Source organism: Carcharhinus amblyrhynchos, chromosome 26, assembly GCF_965287045.1.
Source record: "Carcharhinus amblyrhynchos chromosome 26, sCarAmb.v2.hapA, whole genome shotgun sequence".
Lineage (NCBI taxonomy): Eukaryota > Metazoa > Chordata > Chondrichthyes > Carcharhiniformes > Carcharhinidae > Carcharhinus > Carcharhinus amblyrhynchos.
The window spans coordinates 32516085-32541123 of NC_137349.1; the positions used below are offsets into that span (position 1 = coordinate 32516085).

Below are 25039 nucleotides of genomic sequence, written 5' to 3' on the forward strand. Positions count from 1 at the left end.
AATAGATGCAGGAGTAGGCCATTCAGTCCTTTGAACCTTCTCCACCATTCATTTTAAACATGGCTGATCATCATGGCTGTAGAGTGTTTTGAGACTGGTGAAGGTAAAAAGCGCTACATAAATGCAAATCTATATTTAATGGGAAAACTCTCCTCTGCCACCTGTCAATGGGGTCTTGGGTGGATCTGTAATAGTAGACAGCTAAAATGTAAGGCTTCTTCTACTGACCCTTAACACAGCTTATGAAACGGGTTTCTTGGCCATTTACTCTAGACTCCAGGGGTATAGAGGCATAGCATGTGTTTTGAAATGAACTTGCCGGATCATTGAGAAAGAGGGAGGGGGTTGTAACAAAACCTTGTAATGGACATGAATGGGAGCCAATCCTTTGGGTATTTGCTCTCCATGGTCCAATCAGTTTCATCAAAGGGTGGGACCTGACAAACATTGCTCAGGTACCGGCGCTAACATTCCAGACTTGCACACTTCCTGGAATAGCATTGAAGTCACTCAACTTGCTGTCTCCTAGACGCTTGCAACACACCGATACCATGGCAAGCCCCAGACCAACTAGAGTCAGAGCATCTGTCATTCCTAGCTACCATGAGGATTATTTAGAAAAATTCGAGACCAAAAGCCAGGTAATTATATTTCTATTCCATTCACTGTTAATATTTCGTTACTGTGTGGCGAGTTAAATTTTAACTTGGGGACTTTGATAAATGCTTTCAGAGGTTGCTGTAATATGAATTGACTTGGTTGCTTCTGGTGACAGTGAATTGCAAGTATGTTGCATAGTTTTTTTTTGAAATTTTGTTATTACAAAGAGTTGGAAGGGGTACAAGGCTCTTTTCACGAACGGCACGTTTCGCCAAGAGTACAGACTGGCAATAAATGGACACAGCCGGCAGCGAGGGAGTGGAATTGTTCCTGTTGAGACAGTAACGGTGCTGTTAGAGAAACTGCCCTCACCCCCGACACAATTTCTCACGCCAAAGAAAATCAAACATTACTCTGGCCGTTTGTTTGAGTACAGCTAGAAGGATCAAAGTTCGTAAAGCGGTGGGGATTTCCCCTTATCCTGGCCGATCAGTGGGTCCATCAATTCATGTGTAGCCGGAGAGGAAATCCCAGTCTTCCCCCCCGCCCCCCGTCTCAACCCCTAATCCTTCAGTTATTTCTTTTTGACTCCAGAATAGCTGCTTCCTCTACTCCAGCTGGAAGCCTGCTCGACACCTTGATCGCTTAAAATCCCAATTACTTGTGCCATAAATGAGCATTTGCTAATTTGAACTTCAGTTGAAGACTGACCAGTTCTAAACTCTATAGATATCTACAAGATTGCATCTCCTTTATAGGCTGAAAAGTCTAAACTCAGAAGAAAAGTTGGTTCCTCATAATCCAGAACCCTGGGTATCAGTCTTACATCTCTTGACCATCTTGACCATCACCCTTGTGGCACTCTTCATGATGTAGCATAAAATGTTTGATCGTTATCTTCTGCTGGTGGCATGGGTGGCACAATGGTGATCCAATTGCTCCGTCCCTCAATGATTAGCTCTGCTGCCTCACAGCACTAGGGACCCAGGTTCGATTCCGGGCTTGGGTCACTCTCTGCACAGTCTGCACGTTCTCTCTGTGTTTGCATGGCTTTCACCAGTTTCCAACTACAGTCCCAAAGATGTACTGGTTACGTGCATTGGCCACACTCAATTCTCCCTTAGTGTACCCTAACAGGCGACTAGGGGATTTTCACAGTAACTTGATTGCAGTGTTAATGTAAGCCCGCTTGTGACTAATAAATAAACAGTAACTTTAAACTTGTGACTGATATTCTGTCGCCATAGTGATAAAGAGTACAACAGCACCCTGTGGTTATTGTTACTCGGTGTTGATTGGATGTATTCAACACTCAACTCAAGACAGCTGCTTTGCCATTAGCCAAATCGAGATCAATTTGTGTGCAGTGACAAGTGGAGATAAGATGTGGTGCTGCAGCCATGGATGCCTGAGAGGTGGAAGGTCAGCATCTACAGAATGAAGAACTCTGGTTAGACACCTCTAAGCAATTGAGATGTTATGTCAGAGTGGGGCAAAAGTACTGAACGTGTGCCCCAAGGTTCAGTACTATTGGGGGCATGACTAGGACATACAGAGATCTAATGCAAGATGATCGAGTGTTTGCAGATAAAGCTAAACTAGATCATAGAATCCCTACAATGCAGAAGGAGGCCATTCGGCCCATTGAGTCTGCACCGATCACAGTCCTACCCAGGTCCTATCCCCATAATCCTACTTATTTAGTAAGGTAAATATCCTACTAAACCCCTGACACTAAGGGGCAATTAGTATGGCTAATCAGCCTAACACGCACATCTTTAGATTATGGGAGGAAGCCGGAGCACCCACACCACGCAGACATGGGTAGAATGTGCAAATTCCACGCAGACAGTGATCCAAACTGGGAATAGAATCCGGGTCCCTGGTGCTGTGAGGCAGCAGTGCTGACCACTGTGGGATGGGGCAATTGGATCACAAGAGGCAGCTTAAATTATACAAAGTGTTGGGCTAAGTGGGCAGAATGATGGCAGATGAAGTTGAATTTAGAAAAAATAAAAAAAAAAGACAGGAAAGGAAAGCAAACATTGTTCCTATTCTCTTTTCTGCACTTTCTCGATTTCAAATGTTGGATTCTTTACCACCCTTTACATTCAGGCTTGTTTCTGGTAATACATTCATCTGTGATAGCTCTTGCAATAATTCATGAGAGATAGGTGACACTGGCTGGGCCAGCATTTATTGCTCATCCCTAATTGCCCTTGAGAAGGCGGTGGTGAGCTGCCTTCTTGAACCGCTGCAGTCCAACTGGTGCAGTTGCACCCACAGTGCTGTTAGAGAGGGAGTTCCAGAATTTTGCACAATGACAGTGAAGGTTTCCCGTGCCATGGTTGCTGCCTGTCCAGCTTCATCCCTTTTTGACGTTCTAGTGGTTTGGGGCAGCACGGTGGCACAGTGGTTAGCACTGCTGTTTCACAGCGCCAGGGACCCGGATTCGATTTGCGGATTGGGTCACTGTGTGGAGTTTGCACGTTCTCCCCGTGGTTCTGCCTGGTTTCCTCCCGGTGCTCCGGTTTCCTCCCACACTCCAAAGATGTGCGGGTTGGGTGGATTAGCCATGTTAAATTGCCCCTTAGGGGACTAGTTAGGTTAAATGCATGGGGTTATAAGGATTGGGCCAGGATGGGATTGTGGTCAGTGCTGACTCGATGGGCCAAATGGCCTCTTTCTGCACTGTAGGGATTCTACGATAACTGAGGGGCTTGCAAGGCCATTTCAGAGGGCAGTTGAAAGTCAACCACATTGCTGTGGCTCTGGAGTTATGTGTTGGCCACACCAGGTAAGGATGGTAGATTTCCTTCCTTAAAGGACACCAGTGAACCAGAAGTGTTTTCTGACAATCAACAATGGTTTTGTCGTCATCATTAGACTTTTACTTCCAGATTTTTACTGAATTCAGATTCCACCAATTGATTTGAATCCTGAGCCATTTGCCACAGCAACATTTAGTTGTGGCATCTTATCACTAATTCTGCTAGTATAATATATCTTATTATAAATTCACTTTTTAAAGTTCCTCTATTCTTGATTTGTGGTTCCTGTATATCTCTCTGGTTATCTTTATCAGGTGGACTGCTACTTTTCAGTCAGTCTCACCTGCAATCCTGGTTCCTCCTTACCCTCTACTCCCATCTAGAACAAAGAACAAAACAGCCTGGGAAACAGGTCCTTCGGCCTGCCATTTTAACATTGAGTTCCCCCCTCTACCCATGACCTTTGTCTATGCTTATGGCATTCCACATTGAGGGAAGACTAATTTAGGGACAATTTTTACACCAATCAGCCTAATAACACATCTTTGGGGTGTGGGAGGAAACTGGAGCACCCGGAGAAAACCCACGCAAGCACGGGGAGAATGGTTCCCCGCAGACACTGGCCCAAATCCATGTATCTGCATAGCAAACAGTGATAGTCACTGAGCTGTCATGTTGCCCAGCATCTGGTCCACGCTTACACTAACAACAAGAAGTACTAGACTACTCTCGAAACATCCAAGAGCAGCCCTCGCACGACCCACTGGTGAATGCCCCTCGTTGGACAACAAGGCGGATAGAAGCACCTGTGGACTAAAAGAAAAACATCAGTATCATCCACATCCTTATACACACGTTCAAGGGAATCCCCAAGTGAAACAAGTGAGCCAGAAAATATGTTGGAAGGTCCATAGGAATCAGTTGATTCCCAGGGACATCGCAAGGCTCCTGAATCTTATTTAAAACAGTCTCCTATATCCCTCCATCTTCATCCCACTCATTTCTCGATCAAATTCCTTTCTATTTCTGGTCAATGTTCCTTGAAGGTCACCTGTATATATTTACTTAACATGTCACCATCTTTCCTGTGTGAGGAAGGATTCCCAGTTATTAATAGTGATGACGCCAGCTCACAGGTCAATGAAAGGAGCAAAGGTGACTGGAAACTCTGAAGCTACGAAAGAGTTTGTATAAACAATTTTTAAACTTCATTTATAGGATTTGAGAGTTGCTGGCTAGGCCAACATCTATTACCCATCCCTAATTGTACTTCAGAAGGTGGGGGTGAGCTGCCTTCTTGAACCGCTGGAGTCCATGTGAAGATCGTACACCCACAGTGCTGCTAGGGAGGGAGTTCCAGGATTTTGACCCAGTGTCAGTGAAGGAACAGCGATATTGTTCCAAATCAGAATGTTCAGTGGTTTAGAGGGGAATTCCCAGGTGGTGGCATTCCCATGTGTCTGCTATCTTTGTCTTAGGTTGAAGTGATTGTGAGTTTGGAAGTTGCTGTCTAAGGAGCCTTGGTGAGTTCCTGCAATTCATCTTGTAGATGGTACACACTGCTGTTTTGGTGGTAGAGGTAATGCGTGTTTGTGGATGGAATGCCAATCAAGTGGGCTACTTTGTTCTGGATGGTGTGGTGTTGGCACAGTGCTGTTAGGGAGGGAGTTCCAGCCTTTTGACCCAGCGGCAGTGAAGGAACAGCAACATAGTTCCAAGTCAGAATGGTGAGCGACCTGGAGGGGAACTGACAGATAACCTTTGCAGGACAGTTCCAGACAATCAACATCTGCAACAAGAGAAAGCCCATTCTTCTCTCTATGGCATTCAAAGGCAACTCTATCACTTAGAATCTAAACTATCAAAACCTTGGCGATTATCATTGACCGGAGGAGGGGAAAGGGTTTTTTGAATTTTGATTCCATGATAAAGAAATTACAATCCATGTCAGAATAGTATGCAAATTGAAGAGAGCCAGAAAGATGTGGTGTTCCCATAAACGCGCTGCTTACATCCTTCATCTCAGTGGTACAGATTCTGTGGTTGGGAGCCGCTGTTAAAGTAAACATGGTGTTAATATAAGTCTGTTTTGTAGCAATAATGTGCTAATGGTGAAGGGGTGGATACGGAACATGGAAGTAGGGATATTGGTAAAGCAAACTGTTCTGTCCTACATCAGGCCGAACAGAGTATTGCTGCAGCTGTATCTATCCAGGTGAATAGAAAACCATGGCCTCCTCATGGATGGTGATCCAACTTCGAGGAGTTATTGACCTCTGTCCTATGTCTGTAGTCACTTGTTGATCTCGTAGATCCATTTTGTTTTTGCTTCATAGTAATGGGACATTGGCCATGCTATTAAGTCCAGGATGCAATGGTTGTGGCCTATTTTTGTTGGAGATATTCATTGTTTGGCACTTATGTGCTGCAGTTGTTGCCTGCCACTTGTCAGTGTATCTATACCATGCAGCTGTATACATCATAGGAGGGCCTGGCGCTGGCCGAGGGTGTTATCGCTAGACTATTAATCCAGAAAGTCAGCTAATGTTCTGGGAACCCAGGTTCGAATCCCGGCACTGCCGATGGTAAAAAACGTCTAGAATTAAGAATCCACTGATGACCACGAAACCATAGAACCCATGCAGTGCAGAAAGAGGCCCTTTGAGTCTGCACCGAACACAATCCCACCCAGGCCCTACCCCCATATCCCTATATATTATACCCAGTAATCCCACCAACCTACACATCCCTGGACACTAAGGGGCAATTTCTTAGCATAGCCAATCAACCTAATTTGTATACCTTTGGACTGTGGGAGGAAACCAGAGTACCTGGAGGAAACCAGCGCAGAACGTACAAACTCCACACAGACAGTGACCCGAGCCAGGAATCAAACCCAGGACCCTAGAGCTGTGAAGCAGCAGTGCTAACCACTGTGCTACCATGCCGCTTGGCCAAACCATTGCTGATTGTTAGAAAAACCCATCTGATTCACTAATGTCCTTTAGGGAAGGAAATCTTACTTGGTCTGGTCTACAAGTGACCTCAGATCCACAGCAATGCGGTTGATTCCCATCTGCCCTCGGGCAACTAGGGCTGGACAATAAATGCTGGTCAGCCAGTGACATACATATCCCATGAGTGAATAAAAAAAATTGGAATTAGGGTGGGCCATATTCAATCCCTTGAGCCTACACCACCATTCAACTAGATTGTGGCTGATCTTTACTCAGTGCTATCTTCCCACACTATCCCTATTTCCCTTAATACCTTTAATAATAACTAGAAATCTATCTTTGTATTGAATATACTGAATGATTGAGCCACCACAGCTCTCCAGGGTGGAGAATTCCAAAGATTCCCTACCTCCAGAGTGAAGACATTTCTCCTCATCTCGGTCCTAAATGACCTACCTGTTATTCTGAGACTGTACCCTGGGTGTTAGACCCTCCAAAGCCAGGGTAAGCATCGTTCCTATATCTACCCTGTTGTGCCCTGGAAGAATCGTGTTTGTCTTGCTGAGGTCTGTCCTTATTCTTCTAAGCTTTAAAGAAAACAAGGCCAGCCTCTTCCCAGGTTAATCCTGTCATTCCAGGGATTATTCTGGCGAACTGTTGTTACATTTTGGGGCGGCATTGTGGCACAGTGATTAGCACTGCTGCCTTACAGTGCCAGGGACCAGGGTTCAATTCAAGCTTTGGGTCACTGTCTGTATGGAATTTGCATGTTCTCCCCGTGTCTGCGTGGGTTTCCTCCAGGTGCTCCGTTTTCCTCCCACAGTCCTGAGATGTGCAGGTAAAGTGGACAGGTGTTAATAAATTGTTCTAGTGTGTAGGTTTGATTCGTTAGGTACGGTGGATGCACTGGTTGTGGGGATGGGATAGAGGGTTGGATCTCCAAGGGTTGGTGCAAACTCGATGGGCCGAATGGCCTCATTCTGCAATGTAGGAATTCTATGATTTCCTCTACCCTTCCTCATGTATACATCTTCATGTGTACATATTCAAACTTTACTACTCAGTAGCGATCACAAGTAGCAAATCCTGGCTCAGCTGTCAAAGCCAAAGACCAGGAAATGAGCTACACTACATTGGACAATATTAGCTAATGCAGCACAGACTGTTGACCTTTAAGTTCTGGCCTTGCATCAAACCAATCCAAGGGTTTATGTATTAATCCATGTATTGGCAATGGATTTGCTTCAATCAACCAGTTTGTCTTTAACTTGTTTCTTGTGAATTTTGAGTGTGCCATTAAAGATGGAATGTCAACACAAAGAAATGCTGATGTAAGGGCTATTGTTACATTATCTACTCCAAAATGTTTGTGTAACAAAAACCAAAAAAAAATTATTTCAGTGTTTAAAGAGAAATGTTTAATCTTGTACCTTGTAATTAGGAACATGTCTCATTTTGTGATGGCACAGTGGTTAGCGCTGCTGCCTCACAGCACCGGAGACCCAGGTTCGATTCCCAAATTGGGTCACTGCCTGTGCGGAGACTGCACGTTCTGTGTCTGCGTGGGTTTCCTCCAGGTGCTCCGGTTTCCCCCCAAAGTCCCAAACGGGTGCTGGTTAGATGCATTGGCCATGCTAAATTCTCCCCCATTGTATCCGAACAGAGTGTGGCAACTAGGGGATTTTCGCAGTTACTTAATTGCAGTGTTAATGTAAGCCTACCCTTGACACTAATAAATAAACTTAAAGCTTTCATCTGACCATTTTAAACACTTGGGTTCCTTGTTTGTGATTTAAAAGATAATAATTATAAAAGTATGTGCACTGACGTGATATATGGTTTAACCTGGCAGATATTCAGAAGTATTGGTATTTATAGTTTTTTTAATTAGTCAGAGGAACAATTCAGTTTCTGTAAATGTGCGGTTACATCATGTTGTCAGTATGAATAATAGATGCACACAGACAGAATTATGCACATATATGGGATGACACATGTGCACAGGTCAACATATTGGATTTAAATATAGTGTCTTTAATGTGGATGTGCGTGCACCTTCTTTGTCCCACCCACCCCCACCGCCTTCCCCCTACCCCTTGAATGGCACAGTTCTTTTGACACAAGCTTTTCACCTCTGGAACCTGGGTACAAATCAGTGTGGACTGATTTGACATTAGTTTCCCCTCTGTGTTTGCTGTAGAAGTCCTCTGCGACAGGAGTTTAACAAAGTCTGTGTCCAACTCTGAGACTATGCAGGCTACAGCTTAAAACTGGCCACGATGTAGTGATAGCGATTCACACTGAGCTCGTAATCATTCACAACAGGATAGCTGGTATGCGGAAACATGTTATGCTTGAGCAGTTCTGAGGTGGGGCCTGAAGTATGTTGATGAATCAATGTGCAGGAAGCTGTAATCTGCATCCAACCTTGCTGTAGCTGGCCTTGAGAGTGTTTGCTGCTAATACCAGTCGAAGAAGTTGGGGAACAAACTTAGCCTCCCTCCCCTCCGATAAAACTTTAAAAATAGATACAAAAACTTGTGGCAAACAACCAAAGAATCCCTAGAGTGTAGAAGGAGGCCATTCGACCCATCGAATCTGTACTGACCACAACTCACCCAGGCCCTTTTCCCGTAACCCCACACATTTACCCTGCTAACCCCACGACACTACGGTCAATTTAGCACATCCACCCATCTTTGAACTTTGGGAGGAAACTGGAACACCTGGAGGAAACCCAGGCAGACACGAGGAGAATGTGTAAACTCCACACAGGTAGGCACCCAAGCCAGGAATTGAACTTGGGTCCCTGGTGCTGTGAGGCAGCAGTTCTAACCACTGTGCCACCTTGGCATTGAGGTCATTGGGTCTAGCCATGTGTTGCAGCAAGAAGCATAGTACTGCAGGTACTGGAAGTCTGAAACAAAAGCAAAAATTGTTAGAAACATTCAACTGGCTGGGCAGAATCTGTGGGCAAAAGCAAAAAAGCTAATATTTGAAGTTGTATGGTCTTGTGGTGCAGTGGGTAGTGTCCCTGCCTCTGAGCCAGAAGCTCTGGGTTCGAATCCCAGCCCAGGACTTGACGGCCGAGGAAGGTGCATTCATAATGCAGCCAAACATGTTGTGTGTGAACCTGCAAAATTCTTTCATACACACCAATGGAGAGGGTCCTAGTCAGCCACACTTGATTTGGAGTGTGCTCCTTGGGTTATCAGCCTCTGGTGACAGACTAGTGACATGTTCCAGGAATTACTAGCTGTGAAAATGGACAAATGTTTGTCTTAACGCACCCCTAGGTGTGGAAAGAGAATTGGAATCGAAATGGAATTCGTGTGACCTTCATCCAAAGGTCAATAAACCCGAAACAGTAAAAATATTCTCCACAGATGCTGCCTGATATGATGTGTCTTGCCAGCATTTTTTGCCACTGAGTAATATTATAAAATATGATTTCAAATTTGCCCTCTGGGATGTTTTGCTTATTGGTCACATGATCGTTTAGCCGCATAGTTTGCTTTGTAGGTTGTTGCGACAGTTGGCGTGCCAGAATCTACACAAACCCGTTTTTGCTCTAATGGAAATAAAGAATGCTGGAAGTTCTCAGCAGGTCTGACGGCAATAATGTTTTGGGTCATTGACCTTTTGTTGAATCTGTTTTGTTTTACGGAAATCAATTGGTGTCACGAGTCACCAAGTGGATGGACTGGGAGAAGCATCCAATATGAAACTATAGCAACAAATCACACTCTGGAAATTTCAGTGGAAAAGTTATTGTGGTGATTGTGCCACTTGGAAATGGAAGGGGCACTTGTCACAGAAAATCCAAATTTATTTTCAATGTAAAAATCTAAGTAAAGGTGATTTATTTCTCTGCAAAACAAGGTGAAAAATGTTTGTGCTGGGGAATAGAATATCTATCTATCTTGTAGCTTGAGAATACACCTGCCTGGTTTGCACTGACACAAAAGCAGTTTCTGCCTCAGTTGCATAGCTATTCAGGTATTGAATGACCAGCCAAATTAATCTGATGCAGTCAGGAGGGAAGGGGAGTTTTCACACCTTGACCTGGGCTGTATTTGAACCCCAGTCACAAGCGCTAAAGCCCACTGTCTAACCCACAACTGAAGAAAGGCTGAATATATCTGTAATAATCCATAAGACTTGCATGGGGAATCCCTGACTGACCTCCCTGTCGGACTCATAGAATACGAGCTCCCTGGGGATTGTTAATTACTTTACCAGATGGAGCTCCTATACCGAGCCCTTTCTAAAGCAGGCCCCTGAGTGGGTCCATTATTGTACTGCCCGGGTTGGGACGTGTTTGTGTTCACCACAGGCTCGTAGTTTTGCTTTACTTTATTTTGTGCAATAAAGCACTGTTCCTTTATAGCTGACTCCTGGAGTTATTACAGTATTAAATAGGTTTTGTGATATAGGCACGGCTTACATGGTTAGCAAAGAACAGCCCTGAATTATGTAGAATTTACGCACAAAAACAGGCTATCCAGCCTATCTGATCCACGTTAGTACCTATGCTCCTACAAGTGTCTTCACATCCTACTTTTCCTAAACCTATTTGCATATCCTTCAATTCCATTCTCCCTCAAATCTTTATCCAACTTCCGTACAGAGACATCCCTGCTATTCACGTCAACTCCTCATAGCAAAGTCCACATTCTTGCCATTCTCTGCCCTTCTCAAGGGCAATTAGGGATAGGCAATAAATATTGGTTTAGGTGGCAATGCTCACATCCATAAATGAATACAAGATAAATTACCTATTGAATTCATTAGTGACTACTTCACACTAATGGTCTCTCATTTTGAATACATCCACAAAACAAGTAGAAACATTTCTACTTCCACACTATCAAGTCCCTTCCAAATTTAAAACAAAACCCTCAATTTCATTCATTTGTGTTACAAGTAGGCTTACACTAACACTGCTGTAAAGTTACTGTGAAAGTTCCCCAGTCGTCGCACTGAGGGAGAATTTAGCATCTAATCGGCACATCTTTCGGACTGTGGGAGGAAGCCAGAGCACCTGGAGGAATCCCACACAGACACAGAGAGAATGTGCAGATTCAGCACAGACAGTGACCCAAACCGGGAATCGAACCCTAGCACTGTGAGGCAGCAGCGCTAACCACTGTGCCACCATGCCTCCCTATTACGCCATCCCTCAGTTTTCCCATTTCTAGTGAATTAGAGCCACAACTTGTGCTGTTTTTCCTCATTCCTGTAATTCTTTCCTCCAGCACCTCTACATTTTATATAGTTGATTGTTGCCTTTGATTTATTAAGAACAAGTAAACAAAACAAGTTTCTATCATTAAATTATATAGAGAGAGCGTGATACAATACACACTGAACCTTATTTTAGCTTGGGCGTGTGAATTAGGTGGATAGAGAACATAAGAACCAGGAGCAGGAGTAGGCCATCTGGCCCCTCGGGCCTGCTCCGCCATTCAGTAAGATCTTGATTTGTGGACTCAGCTCCACTTACCTGCCCGCTCCCAATAACTCTTAATTCCTTTACTGTTCAAAAATTTATCTACCCTGACCTTAAAATGTGCGACGAGGTGAGTGCGAAGCTTCTTTACTGGAACCAGTGTGGGCCTCGCTGATATTTATGATTTGAGCCTGGATTGCATCAGACAGATGCCCAAATCACGAGAAGATAGCCAGTAAGTTGCCTTGGCAATTTTAACTGCCAGATTTTGCTGCCTGGGCAGAGAAACTCCTTTTCCTTTGGCTCTAGGCACAGATGGAACCAGCCAGAATCTGCCTTTCCATCTGATAACATTTTTCAGCCAACGCTGCAGTACTGAAAAAAAAAAGTTGCGATTAATTTTTATTTTTAATTCTCATTTTGTTGTTAGTGTTTTGCCCTGCCTTTAGTGTGGGCTATCATACGGCTCCACACAACATTTGATTTGATTTATTACTGTCACATATTATTGGGATACAGTGAGGCAGTTTTGTTTCTTGCACACTGTATACAGTTGAAAACATACCGTTCATAGAGTATGTAGGGGAGAATGAAAGGGAAGAGTACAAACTCAGGTGTTGCAGTTACAGATAGAGTTAAGAGAAAGATCAATTTAATATATGGTAGAACTGTTCAAAAATCTGATGACAGCAGGGAAGAAGCTGTTCTTGAGTCGGTTGGGACATGATTTTAGAGTTTTGTATCTTTCTCCTGACCGAAGAATGTGGAAGAGAGTATGCCCAGGTTGCGTGGGGTCCTTGGTTATGTTGGCTGCTCTTCCGAGGCAGCGGGGAGTACAGTCAGAGTCAATGAATGGGAGGCTGGTTTGCCTGATGGGCTGCGTTCACAACCCCTTTGTTGTTTCTTGTGGTCTTGGTCAGAGCAGGAGTCATGCCAAGCAACATGTCTCAGTACTACAGAGTCTTGCCCACAAATGCCCACGTTGGCAGGAAGAATAGAAAGGCAGCATATTTTCTAAATGGAGCGAGATTGCAGAACTCGGAGGTACAGAGGGATCAGGGAACTCTAGATCCTTGTTATAGGCTGTGTCAATCACTGACTCTGAAATTCTAGCTGCTGAGGCAGCAAGGGGAGAATGCCGGTGGTACCAAAACTCCTTCTGTGATGTTCATTAATGCGGTGATGAAAACTGATTTTGAAACCTCATTATCAAAGGTATCCAGTTAGAGAAGCGGGTTTGGGAGTAGGGTTGTTGTAAATTTAAGGTTTAGGAGCGAGTGTCATCTGTATGTCATTCCTATCAATTGTTTTTTGAGATTGTTATACCATTGGGACAGTGGGACTGTACTGGTCCCTGGCCATTTGGTGCACATCTCCCATTTAACGGATGCAAAGTTGACAAATCATCGAGTTATACAGCATGATAACAGGCTCAACTCATCCATGCCGATTGAACCATAAACCTTCTAAACCCTCTAAATCCCTCTAAACCTTCCCTAAACATGTACTTCTCCAAATGTCTTTTAAATGTTGTAATTGTACCTGCCTCTACCACCTTCTCTGGCAGTTCATTCCATATAGTTACCAGTGCACAGTGGTTAGTACTGCTGCCTTTACAGCACCAGGGACCTGAGTTCAATTCCTGGCTGGGGTCACTGTCTGTGTGGAGTCTGCATGTTCTTCCCATGTCTGCATGGGTTTCCTCCCACAGTCTAAAAGACGTGCTGGTTAGGTGCATTGACCATGCTAAATTCTCCCTCAGTGGACCCGAACAGGTGCTGAAGTGTGGCGACTTGGGGACTTTCACAGTAACTTCATTGCAGTCTTAATGTAAATCTACTTGTGACACTAATAAATAAACCCTCTGTGTGGAAAAGGTTGCATCTCAGGTCCCTTTTAAATCTTAGCGCTCTCGCCTCAAACTTTTACCACTCTAGTGTTTTGGACTCCCCTGCCCTGGGGAAATTTGGCTATTCACCTTATCTACACCGCTCATGATTTTATAAACTTCTATAATCCGACTGCAGGAGCTAAATCAAACTATTTTGATACCCAAGGGCAGCCATTCATGCAAGGACCCAACTCAAACTACACCTTGCTACTCTCCTTTTGTAGATACTCATTTAGATCTGCATCTCCACCATTCCCTCCCCACTTGCGTTGAAACCAGACACTGTTTCATGGATAAGGAATGTAGTTCATCATAACAGATTTTACAGGTGTTGATTGCTGTTTAATAACACAGCCATATTTGCATAAGCATAGGTGAACTGACCTGGAGTTTAAACTCAATGCAAATTTAGTTAATCATTTATGTGAACAAATAATCACTGACAAATGGACACAAGTGCATTCACTGGTCAGGGCTCTGGAAAGAAATTGATCTGTTGACTTGAAAAATAATTCTTAAGTCGTTTCCTGGTTGACTGCAATGTATCTGAACCAGGGAACAGGCACATTTCACAATCCAGAACTACGTGCTGAGGGTTGCCAAGGTACATTGCGGAAAGGCCAGTGTGTAAGACTTTCAGTCACAGTACACCAAGGAGCTGTTTAATGTATAGAATCCCTCTGAGAAGTACTTGCCCCTCATCTCAGTTTTTAGCCCACCGCCTCTGAACCTAGACCTGTGACCTCTTGTTCTAGATTGCCCCATAAGAGGAAACACTCGGCGGCAAATTTTACCGCTCCCGCCCACCATGGGAATCGAAGCGGGCGAGGGGCAGACCATGGAAAGGTCGGTTGACCTTGGTTTTTCTGGTTTTGGGGTGAACGAGGCCAAAAAATCCCACCCTTGGTCTGCACTCACTTTATCAATCCCTTTTAAAATGTTACACTAAGTTTACCTATTAGTGTCTCAAGTAGGCTTACATTAACACTGCAATGAAGTTACTGTGAAAATCCTCTAGTTGCCACATTCCGGTGCCTATTTGAGTACACTGAAGGAGAATTTAGCATGGCACCTAACCAGCATATCTTTGGACTGTGGGAGGAAACCGGAGCACCTGGAGGAAACCCATGCAGACACAGGGAGAACATGCAAATTCCTCATAGACAGTGACCCAAGCCGGGAACTTGGTGTGGTGAGGCAGCAGTGCTAATCACCGTGCCACCTTACCATCACATACCTCGATCTTTAGATCCTTCTAAACTCCAGCGAGTACAAGTCAAAACTGTTTAATCTCTCCTTGTACATCAACCCTTTCATCCCGGGATGAAATCTGGTGAACCTCCTCTCAACTGTCTCCAATGCCACCACCTTCTTCCTCAAATAAGAAGACTAAAACTGGACACTATACTCCAACACACTATACCGTTGCAACAACAATTCTTGGCTTTTTGGGGGAGGGCAGGTTGTATTTGATTGTGATGGTGTTCCCTCTCCTGTGGTTGAAAAACCTGATAAGACTCACTGCCTGGGCCCAGAACAGCCAATCTGGTTGAAGCCTGAGAACGAGTTCAGCAGTTGTGGAGCATGAACCAGGAAAAGTCAGGAACTTCAGTAGATTGAGAGGGGGATGTCAGTTAGCTTGGCTGGATGGACGGCTGGTTTGTGCTGTGGAGTAATGGGTTCAATTCCTGTTTCCAGAAGCTCGGGTAATGCTTTGGGGACATGGGCTCAAAACCCATCACATAAACTGATGACATTTAGATTCACTTAATAAAAATTTTTGACACTGCATGGGGTTGGGGTGTATTGTTAACCCTAATAATCACGTTATCATTTGATGTTTTCATTTAAATAAAAAGAGAGGGCTGAGATCTGGAAGGATGTTGTGGGTAAGGATTGATCTATTCAGGCAGGCCTGATTGACGGAGAGCCAGTTATCCCGAGAAGGTGGAGGGGCAGTTAAAATGGTGGGTATGTTTTCTGGGAATTCATACAATTCAACTAAGAACTCCATTCAGTCTCCATGGCGATGCCAGGACCTAAATTACTTGTTCTCCTAATGGGAGAAACCAAGCTGCAGGAGTGTTGGGTGGAGACATAGAAGAGTAAAAATTCCTTTGTGTGACATGCGATCTTGTTTTTTGACAGACGTACAGGAAGTACTGGACGGTGCTCCGAGGGAACGAGCTGTTTTTCCAGGTGACCAGCAGGGATCCAGTGGTAGGTTCCTGTGTCATTTTGAATACAGTTGCCCATATCTTTCCAACGACAGCAATGTCAATAAGCAGACTCATTTAATATTTTTATGGTTGCGGAGTAGGGAGGCAAAAAAAGCGAAGAATGGTACAGCACAGGAAAAGGCCCTTCGGCCCACAGGCCTATGCAACACATGACAACATTCTAAACTATATACCTTTTGTCTCTATGCTGTCCATATCCCTCTATTACCTGCCTATTCATGTATCTGTCCAGATGCCTCTCAAACGTTGTGACTGTATCCGCTTCTATCACCTCCTCTGACAGCGCATTCCAAGCACTTATCACCCTCGGTGTAAAAACAAAACTCTCGCATCTCCTTTAAACTTTCTGCCTTTTACCCTAAACTTACGTCCCCTAGTAATTGACATTTCTACCTTGGGGGTAAAGACACTGACCATCTATTTTCTCCACACATCTCATAATGTTGTAAACTTCTATCAAGTCAGCCCTTAGCCTCCGACATTCAAGTGAAAACAAACCAACTTTGTCCAGTCTCTCCTCATAGCTATTACCCTCCCAAGCAGGCAACACCCCAGTAAACCTTTTCTGTTCCCTCTCCAAAGCCTCCAAATCCTTTTGGTAGTGTCATGACCTGAACTGTATGAAAAATTCCAAATGTGGCTTAACTGAAGTTCCATACAGCTGCAGCATGACTTGCCAGTTTTTATACTCCGTGCCCCGACTGATGAAGGTAAGCATGCCATATGCCTTCTTGATCACCTGTGTTGCTACTTTTACAGAACTGTGGACCTTTACGCCTAGATCCCTCTGCATGTTAATTCTTCCAAGGTTTCTGCCGTTACTTTCCTCCTGTATTAAAGCTCCCAAAAGTGACAGAAAATTCTTTGTGCTAGCCAAAGTGAGGAATGTGCAGGACTATCTTCCGTGGAGGCAATAGCATAGTGGTATTCTCACTGGACAAATAATTCTGAAGCTCTGGGGAGCTGGGTTCAGTTCCCATCAAGGCAGATGCTGAAATTTAAATTCAGCAAAAATCATGGAATCGATGCTGATTGTTGTAAAATGCCAACTGGTTCACTAATGCCCTTTAGAGAAGAAAACCTGCTATCCTTACCTGCTCTGGCATACATATGACTCCAGAGCCACAGCAATGTGGTTAACTCTCAAGTGTCCTCTGAAATGCATGCAAGGACAATTAGGGACTGGGAATAAATACTGGCCCAGCTAGGGATGCTCACATCCCATGAATAAATTTTAAAAAATGATCTGCCACTAGTTTAAGCCATTTTTAAAAATAATTTTGATGTGGAGATGCCAGCATTAGACTGGGCTGTGGACTGTAAGAAGTCTCACAAAACTAGGTTAAAATTCAACAGGTTTATTTGGAATCACGAGCTTTCGGAGGTGCCTGATGAAGGAACAGCGCTCTGAAATCTCGTGATCCCAAATAAACCTATTGGACATTAACCAGGTGTTGTGCGGCATCTTAAAATAATTTTGTCATTCTGCTTGGGTCTTAGAAATAAAATCTTTTGAGGTAAGTATACAAGGTCCCACTCATCCAGCCAGAAAAAAAAACACTTTTTCCATCATCAAATCATCCAATTGTTTCCAGAGACTGTCTTTATACTTCTCCAGCGCCTTGTTGGACTGCTAATACCTCAAAGAAAGCATGTCGGATTCATTAAGGTCAACATTCAGGAAGAGGTATTTAATCTGATTGGGATATCTCCTTTAATTATTCTGCCCAATGTAAACTGGCGGAGTGCCAAGGAATCTGAGGGACCCACATACCTGCAGGTTGCTTTATAAATGGTTATTATTCTGGGATGAGAGAAGCAAATGGAGCTCTGTGTCTTGAAACGAGCCATTGTTCTGATTGTCAATGTTTCCAGCAATCTTGTCCACAGCCTACTTGGCAGCTGCAATTTTTAATTTAACGGAGTGTATCACTTGTGTTACAGTGATGTCTCAGGCAGGGGTTTGGATAAAATTGCTGTTATGAATGAGTGGGTATAACTGATCTTATTCCTAGCTCTGAGGGTAATACAATAGTGGCACCTATTGTACGCAGCCTGCGGTGATGGCACTTAGTGTTGGGTAGTTCAGTTTGTTCTGTTTGCAAGTTGGTGAACACAAATGTGATATACACACACACACACACACACACACACACACACACACACACACACACACAAATATATACACATATCCCACATACGTGCACTGGGCCCTATTTTACCATTTTGATTCTGTGCAGGGCAGACTTGAAGCTAAGAGTGTTTCAGATCTGACTTTTGGACCCATTCTGAGGCACCCCCATACGCATCCTGCCTTCAAAAATATCAGCAAGTCTGAATCACACTGTACAAGCCTGTGGGCTTAAAGCACCCAAAACCCTGCAGCTCTGATCGGTGTCCCCAACTGCGCATGCGCAGAAAAAAACGATGGAATGCTGCCCCCCTGCCACATTGCTCCAGGGCAGAATAATGCCTCCCTCTGGCCTCCACAGGCATTGCCCCATCCCCACCATATTACTGATTCCCCCCCCCCCCCCCTCCCAATCCTCCCACCCCCTTCCACCACCCAGACCGATCGCGGGGCCCACGCCCCTTCCCCCTCACCGACTTCAGGCAGAGTGATCCACCCTCCCCCTTCACCCCCACCAATCTCAGGCAGAGTGGCAGTGGAAACCCCCGCCTTTCCCCTCACCGATCTCGAGCAGAGAGCTGTCGGACGCACGGCACTTACGTCCTCATTAACTGGAGCGTCCGAGTCGGACTTACGTGGAGCATGTCTGTTTCGTGCCAATTCTGGATGGGCAAACGTGGTGGTAAGGGGGGAAGTGCTGGTAAAGTTGAGGGTGCAGCCCATAAAGTCAATTTCAATGCATGCAAATACGTTACTTGCTCACTGCTGACTTCACCAAGTTTTCACGCCCAAAACCGAGCGCAATGTGATGGAAAAATCAGGTTCAGTGTGCGAAAAGCCTTGGCTCCTTGAGCTTTTAAAATCCCTACAGTACACAAGGAGACCATTCAGCCCATCGAGTATGTACTGACCACAATCCTGCCTCGGCCCTATTCCCAAAACCCTACACATTTACCCTGCTAATCCTCCTGACACTAAGGTTAATTTAGTATGGCCAATCAACCTAACCTTCGCATCTTTGCACTGTGGGAGGAAACTGGTGCACCTGGAGGAAACCCACGCAGACACGGGGAGAATGTGCAAACTCCACAGAGACAGTGACCCGAGCTGGGAATTGAACCCAGGTCCCTGGCGCAATGAGGCAGTAGTGCTAACCACTGTACCGCCCAAATGGGGAACATTGGGCCGACAATGCAAACTGGCAGACTTTAATAATTGCTCCCTGGCTGTGATATTATGCTGCGGACAGAGAGTGAGCTCGCAGCCCCTCAGTGGAAGAAATTCCCCTCCTCAAGAGCCACTGGCCAGTCTGATAGACTGGCAGCTCCTCCTGTCTCAGCAATGCCAGAACTCGGTCTCCACCTTTTGTGGGCCCACATCTTTCCCAGCTAATCCTCCCCCGTTTCACACTCCTAATTAAACTTCATGTTCCTCGCCAGTTTGTGTTAATCTGGCCTGTCCCTTTCTCTGTCAGTTTCTTGGCCCTCCTGTGCTGTTCCCAATCTTCCTCCAGCTGACCACAGAATGGTGAGGCTCTCTGCGAGTCCAGCTGGGTGACCTCGGAACGATTGCAGAGGCCGCCGGATGCTGGCGGGATGGAAGTCTGCCTTGGGGCTCCGACGTGGCGCTGAGGTTTTGAAAAGAAAACGATAAGCTATGAAACAAACTTCCAACTCTCACCCCTCACGCCCCCCACACATTCCCATGCACCATCCATGACAATGTATGCCTCCTGTCTTAAACCTCTAAGGCCGTGCTATTCACTCCATATTACCTCATGCCCCTCCACTCAACCACCAGCTCCTCACATCCCTCATGCCGAATTAAGCACCCACCCCCCCCCCCCCCCCCCGCCATGACCATCACACCTTCTCTGCTGCCTCATGATACTCTTCCCACATCAGAACCCTCTATAAGCAGAAGAGATTCCACAGAGGGGGGGATTACAGTGCACTGGTAATGTCAATAGACTATTTATCCGAAAGCCCAGGCTAGCCCTCTGGGGACACAGGTTCAAATCCCACCACAGCAGCTGGTGAAGCTTAAATTAAATTTTGGAGCAGTATGCTGGCACAGAAGTTAGCACGGCTGCCTCACAGTGCTGGGGTCCCAGGTGCTGGTGTTGGTTCTCCAAGTTGACTGCCTCTAGTGCAGCTGAAGATAATTGCATATTGGAGTGATACTGGGCTTCTCTGGATGCAACAGCTTCATCTCATTTAAATTTACCCCTAGAAAACCCAGAATTAACTAATTGCACTTCACAATCGTTGAGAAACACAAGTGTACTTTTTAAAGATTTTTATTATTTTACAGTATATTGAGAAGATCTGCCTCAATGACTTGGTATGTGTGATGAATGAGGACAGCAATGACAAGGACTCGCAAACATCCAACTTAATACTAAAGCTGAATCACGGAGATGTTAGATTAAAGGTAACACTTTATCCTTGATGGTGAATTCCACAGCTCTGGCCCTGGGAAGTTTACATCCCGAGCAAACGTTTCCTCTTTTAATTAATATACTTGTAGCTCACTTCACCCAGGAGGCAGCGTATTAGCCGTGGCAGATCTGTCAACACTGGAGATATTCTAGGTGTGAACCATTCACCTGGGGCATCCACTAGAGTCCAGATGTATAAACATGGCTTAAAGCAGCAGGCTGCCTGTCACATAGACAACAGGGAACAGCCAAACAACATTAATATTTTCTCTTCTCTCCTCTCCTCGTTCGCCTTTCTCTTTCTGTCCTTCTTGGATGAGGCACTACGCCAGTAATCAGCCGACACTGCCTAAAAAGCAGATCAGACATTCAGCATGGCTGTTTGTGGGATCTTGCCATGCGCAAAATGGCTGACAGGCATCATTGTAAAATGAACGATTTCAGCTGTTCATTATCACGTTTCCAACCATACAAACACAAGTCTTTCTGTTTCCATTGCTCTATATTTCTTCTCTGTTCTCAACTATTCTGTCTGTCATGGGGTGGAATTTTCCATTCTGGAGACTAAGGCCAGAACGCCACCACCTCGTCCACCACGGAATGGGCATGGGTGAGGGTCCAACAATGGAAATCTCTGTTGACTTCAGGCGGGAATTTCTGGCCTTTCTGTTGGTAACTCGCCTTGCTGTGGCTCCTGCTCCGCCCAAGGCCACAAGAAACTACAAAGAGTCAGGAACAAAGCCCAGTCCATCACGCAAACCAGCCTCCCATCCAGTGACTCTGCCTACACTTCCCGCTGCCTTGACAAAGCAGTCAGCATAATCAAGGACCCCACGCACCCCGGACATTCTCTCTTCCACCTTCTTCTGTCGGGAAAAAGATACAAAAGTCTGAGGACGCATATCAACTGGCTCAAGAACAGCTTCTTCCCTGCTGCCATCAGACTTTTGAACGGACCTACCTCGTATTAAGTTGATCTTTCTCTACACCCTAGCTATGACTGTAACACTACATTCTGCACCCTGTCCATTTCTTCTCTAAGAACAGTATGCTTTGTCTGTATAGTGCGCAAGGAGCAATACTTTTCACCGTATGCTAACACATATGACAATAATAAATCAAATCTTTTGGAGGAATTAAAAATCAGACTGTGTTTGACTGGAGAATGGGGTGGCAGAACACGCAAGATCTGGCGCTGTTCAGTTCATTGCTTAAGTTTATTCATTAGTCACAAGTAGGCTTACATTAACACTACAATGAAGTTACTGGGAAAATCCCCCAGTCGCCACACTCCGGCACTTGTTCGGGCACACTGAGGGAGAACTCAGCACGGCCGATGCACCTAACCAGCATGTCTTTCGGGTTGTGGGATGAAACCAGAGCATCCGGAGGAAACCCACGCAGATACAGGGAGAACATGCAGATGGGATGGGCAGTAATAGGCCTTCTCCACTGTGCCTTCACCTCCAGAGGCTCCAACTTCTGGGCATTATACTTCCACAACGCCCGTACAGCCGTCCACTCTTCCGTTCTGCTCCTTAACCCCCCTGCATCCTCTCCCAGTCCTGGCTCGGTCTCACCCCTCCCCTGTGCCTAGCGTTAGCGCAGTGTTTATGGGACAGGCATATATCTCAGCAACGGTGTGAGAGGAAGATGAAGGCCTGCAGATTTGGAGAGGCCGGGCAAGTCTTCAGTGTGTTAAGCTTTTAATGGGCAATCAGAAGATGCAGATGGAATTCCCAATGTAGATCAGCGAGACATTGGACCTGTCTTTTACTGACATGAAAATCAGAAGAGCAAGATTTCAAACAAAAACAGAAAATGCTGGAAAATCTCAGCAGGTAGAATACAATTCTGACAGTGCAGAAGGAGGCCATTCAGTCCATCGAGCCTGCACTGACAACAATCCCACCTATCCCCATAATCCCACCAAGGCCCTATCCCCATGATCCCACATATTTGCCCTACTAATCCCCCTGACACTAAGGAGCAATTTAACGTGGCCAGTCAACCTAAACCACGCGTGGCAGGAAACCGGAGGAAACCCACACAGACATAGGGAGAACATGCAAACTCCAACAGACAGTCTCCCAAGTTGGGAATCAAACCCGGGCCCCTGGTACTGTGAGGCAGCAGGGTTAACTATTGTGCCACCGTGCCTCCCAGCAGGCCTGGCAGCTGTGGAGAGTGAATAGAACCAATCTCTCTCCACAGAGGCTGTCAGACCTGCTGGGATTTTCCAGCATTTTCTGGTTTTTGTTTCAGATTCCAGCATCTGCGGTATTTTGCCTTTGTCTTAAGTTATCGAACTAACTTGCCGACCTCGGGGAAACTGATGCTGAGCCTCTGGCTAAATGTTGCTCCCCTGTCCGCCATGGTTCCTGCTGCTGGTGGGAGTGGAATATTCTGCTCATAGACTGTGTTACCTTTCTCTCACCAAAGGGGATAAAAGTAACACGCTGTGTGAAGCAGTCTCTGAATTTTAGTTACTGTGAAATCCTACTAAAGCCACAAAGCCTCTAGTTGTCATTAAAGGGTCTTAACTCCTGTCAGAACTGAGGTAGCTTTCCATGACCTTTTCCAGATACAAAAACAGCCCTCGATTCCTACAGCTCCTTCTAATTGTATCTTTCTCGTCCTCAGGCAGATAGTCTGGAGAGTCGAGAGCAATGGAAAGGCTTCATTCACACTGCTGCAAAGGTGAGCCCAGATCTTATTGCCACTTCAATGTCAGTTGTAGCCTGGATAAGTAGTGGAAGAAACGCTACTCAAACCATTGGATTTGTACAGCGCAGGAGGAGGCTATGTGGCCTATCATGTCTGCACCAGCTCTCCGAATGAACAACTCCCCTGGTTGCATTCCCCTGCTTTGTCCCCGTAATCCTGCACGTTCTTCCTTTTCAGATAACTTCCTTTCGAATGCTTAAGTGAAGTCACTTGAAAGTGAGGATTGTTTAGGTCATTGCTAGGACTCTGAAGGATCTGTTGTCCACCTTTTTCAGCGGTCTGCTTTGAGATACGCTAGCAATGAATGCAAGGTTGGGAGAGTAAACAAAACGGAATGGATTAGTTTAACCAGAAGAAGGCCGGAACTGGCTGGCTTGTCACGCTGGCGGGATATTTGAGTCCCACCAACTGTACATCCCCACCATGGTGGTGTGTGATGGGATAAATGGAAATCCCACTGAAAACGGCAGGACTGGAATGTCACACTGCGGCCAATGGCATGCCGCCTCCTGCTGCGCAAGAGAGATACGAGAGCTGAAGTTTATTTATCGGTGTCACAAGTAGGCTTACATTAACGCTGCAATGGAGTTACTGTGAAAATCCCCTAACTATCACAGTCCGGCGGCTGTTCAGGTATACTAAGGGAAAATCTAGCATGGCCCATGCACCTAATCAACACGTCTTTGGGAGGAAACCAGAGCAAACCCACGCAGACACGGGGAGAACGTGCAAACTCTGCTCAAACAGCGACCCAAGCGGGAATCGAACTTGGGTCCCTGGCACTGTGAGGCACTGCAGGGCCAACCACTGTGCCACGCTCCCGACCCATGGAGTCATGATGCGGAGATGCCGGCGTTGGACTTTTCCCGAAAGCTAGTGGCGTTTGCTACCAAATGTACCTGTTGGACTTTAACCTGGTGCTGTGTGAGACTTCTTACTGTGTTGACCCATGGAGTGCACAGAGAAGCCAAGAGGGAGCTCTCCCACAGCCTCCCTCTTCCGCATGTATCCTGGGCCTAGCTTACATTTTCAAAATATCCCATTTTTAACAAAATGAGCAATTTACTGACCTCCAATTAACCCCAGCAATTTACGAGCAGTTCCAATGATCTGGATTCCTAAAGGGAATGCTTGACTGGTGGCCTCAAAGGGACAGGTCAATTAGGAACTAAATAGTACAAATATTTCTCTAGTTCCTGGAATACTTGAGAGCAATGCCTCAGGGAAGTGGCACTCCAAGCTCTGTCAATGTTACATTCCCAAACAGATGCAAATAAGGAAAATGAAATATTTTGCATATATTAGTGGAACGGAGGTAAGAAAGTTGCTTTGATCCGAATACTGTTCAGCATGTTTTCTTTCTGCAGCTGGAGATTCCCGACCTGGCTCTCCTCCCTGGACAGTTTCAAAGACTTAAGGCGGTGATGGAGGAAGAACTCAAACAGCGCAGAAAGTCAGCACCTCCACCTCTTCCGTCACGCCCGAAGACCCCAGAGCCAATCGAAGACTATTACGATGATGTAGAGAACGCGCCCAGGTGTGTGCTTTGGAAACGGGAGGAAGGGGCAAAGGGGTGGCAGTGGGACGGGGGTTAGGTTGGCGAAGAGGCGCATAGGCAGTGGAGGAAATGGAGGGGTGTGATCTTCTGGCATTATGTTTGTCCATCCTCTCATTTTTTATTTTCTTCAATCCCTTGTGTTGAACGTGTTGAGTCCTTACTGTCCTATGGTTCCAGAGGTGCTGGTCACTCCTGATACATCACCAAATTGGACATTTTTCATGGACAAACTTCATGTTGGCACCGGGCACAGAGGTTAGCATGGTTTCACT

General features: G+C 45.5%; 1 protein-coding gene across 2 annotated transcripts in view; it reads left to right on the forward strand.

The window, feature by feature from the left end:
• Positions 1 to 497: 497 nt before the first annotated feature.
• The window catches only part of stap2b (signal transducing adaptor family member 2b), a 52810-nt gene continuing 28268 nt past the window's right edge, over positions 498 to 25039 (forward strand). For both annotated transcript variants that reach the window (XM_080213015.1, XM_080213016.1), the window contains exons 1-5: positions 498 to 641; positions 15820 to 15891; positions 20356 to 20475; positions 23126 to 23182; positions 24577 to 24746. In XM_080213015.1, the coding sequence (XP_080069141.1) occupies positions 552 to 641; positions 15820 to 15891; positions 20356 to 20475; positions 23126 to 23182; positions 24577 to 24746 (509 nt within the window). In that variant the 5' untranslated portion in view covers positions 498 to 551. The remainder of the gene's footprint in view (positions 642 to 15819; positions 15892 to 20355; positions 20476 to 23125; positions 23183 to 24576; positions 24747 to 25039) is intronic.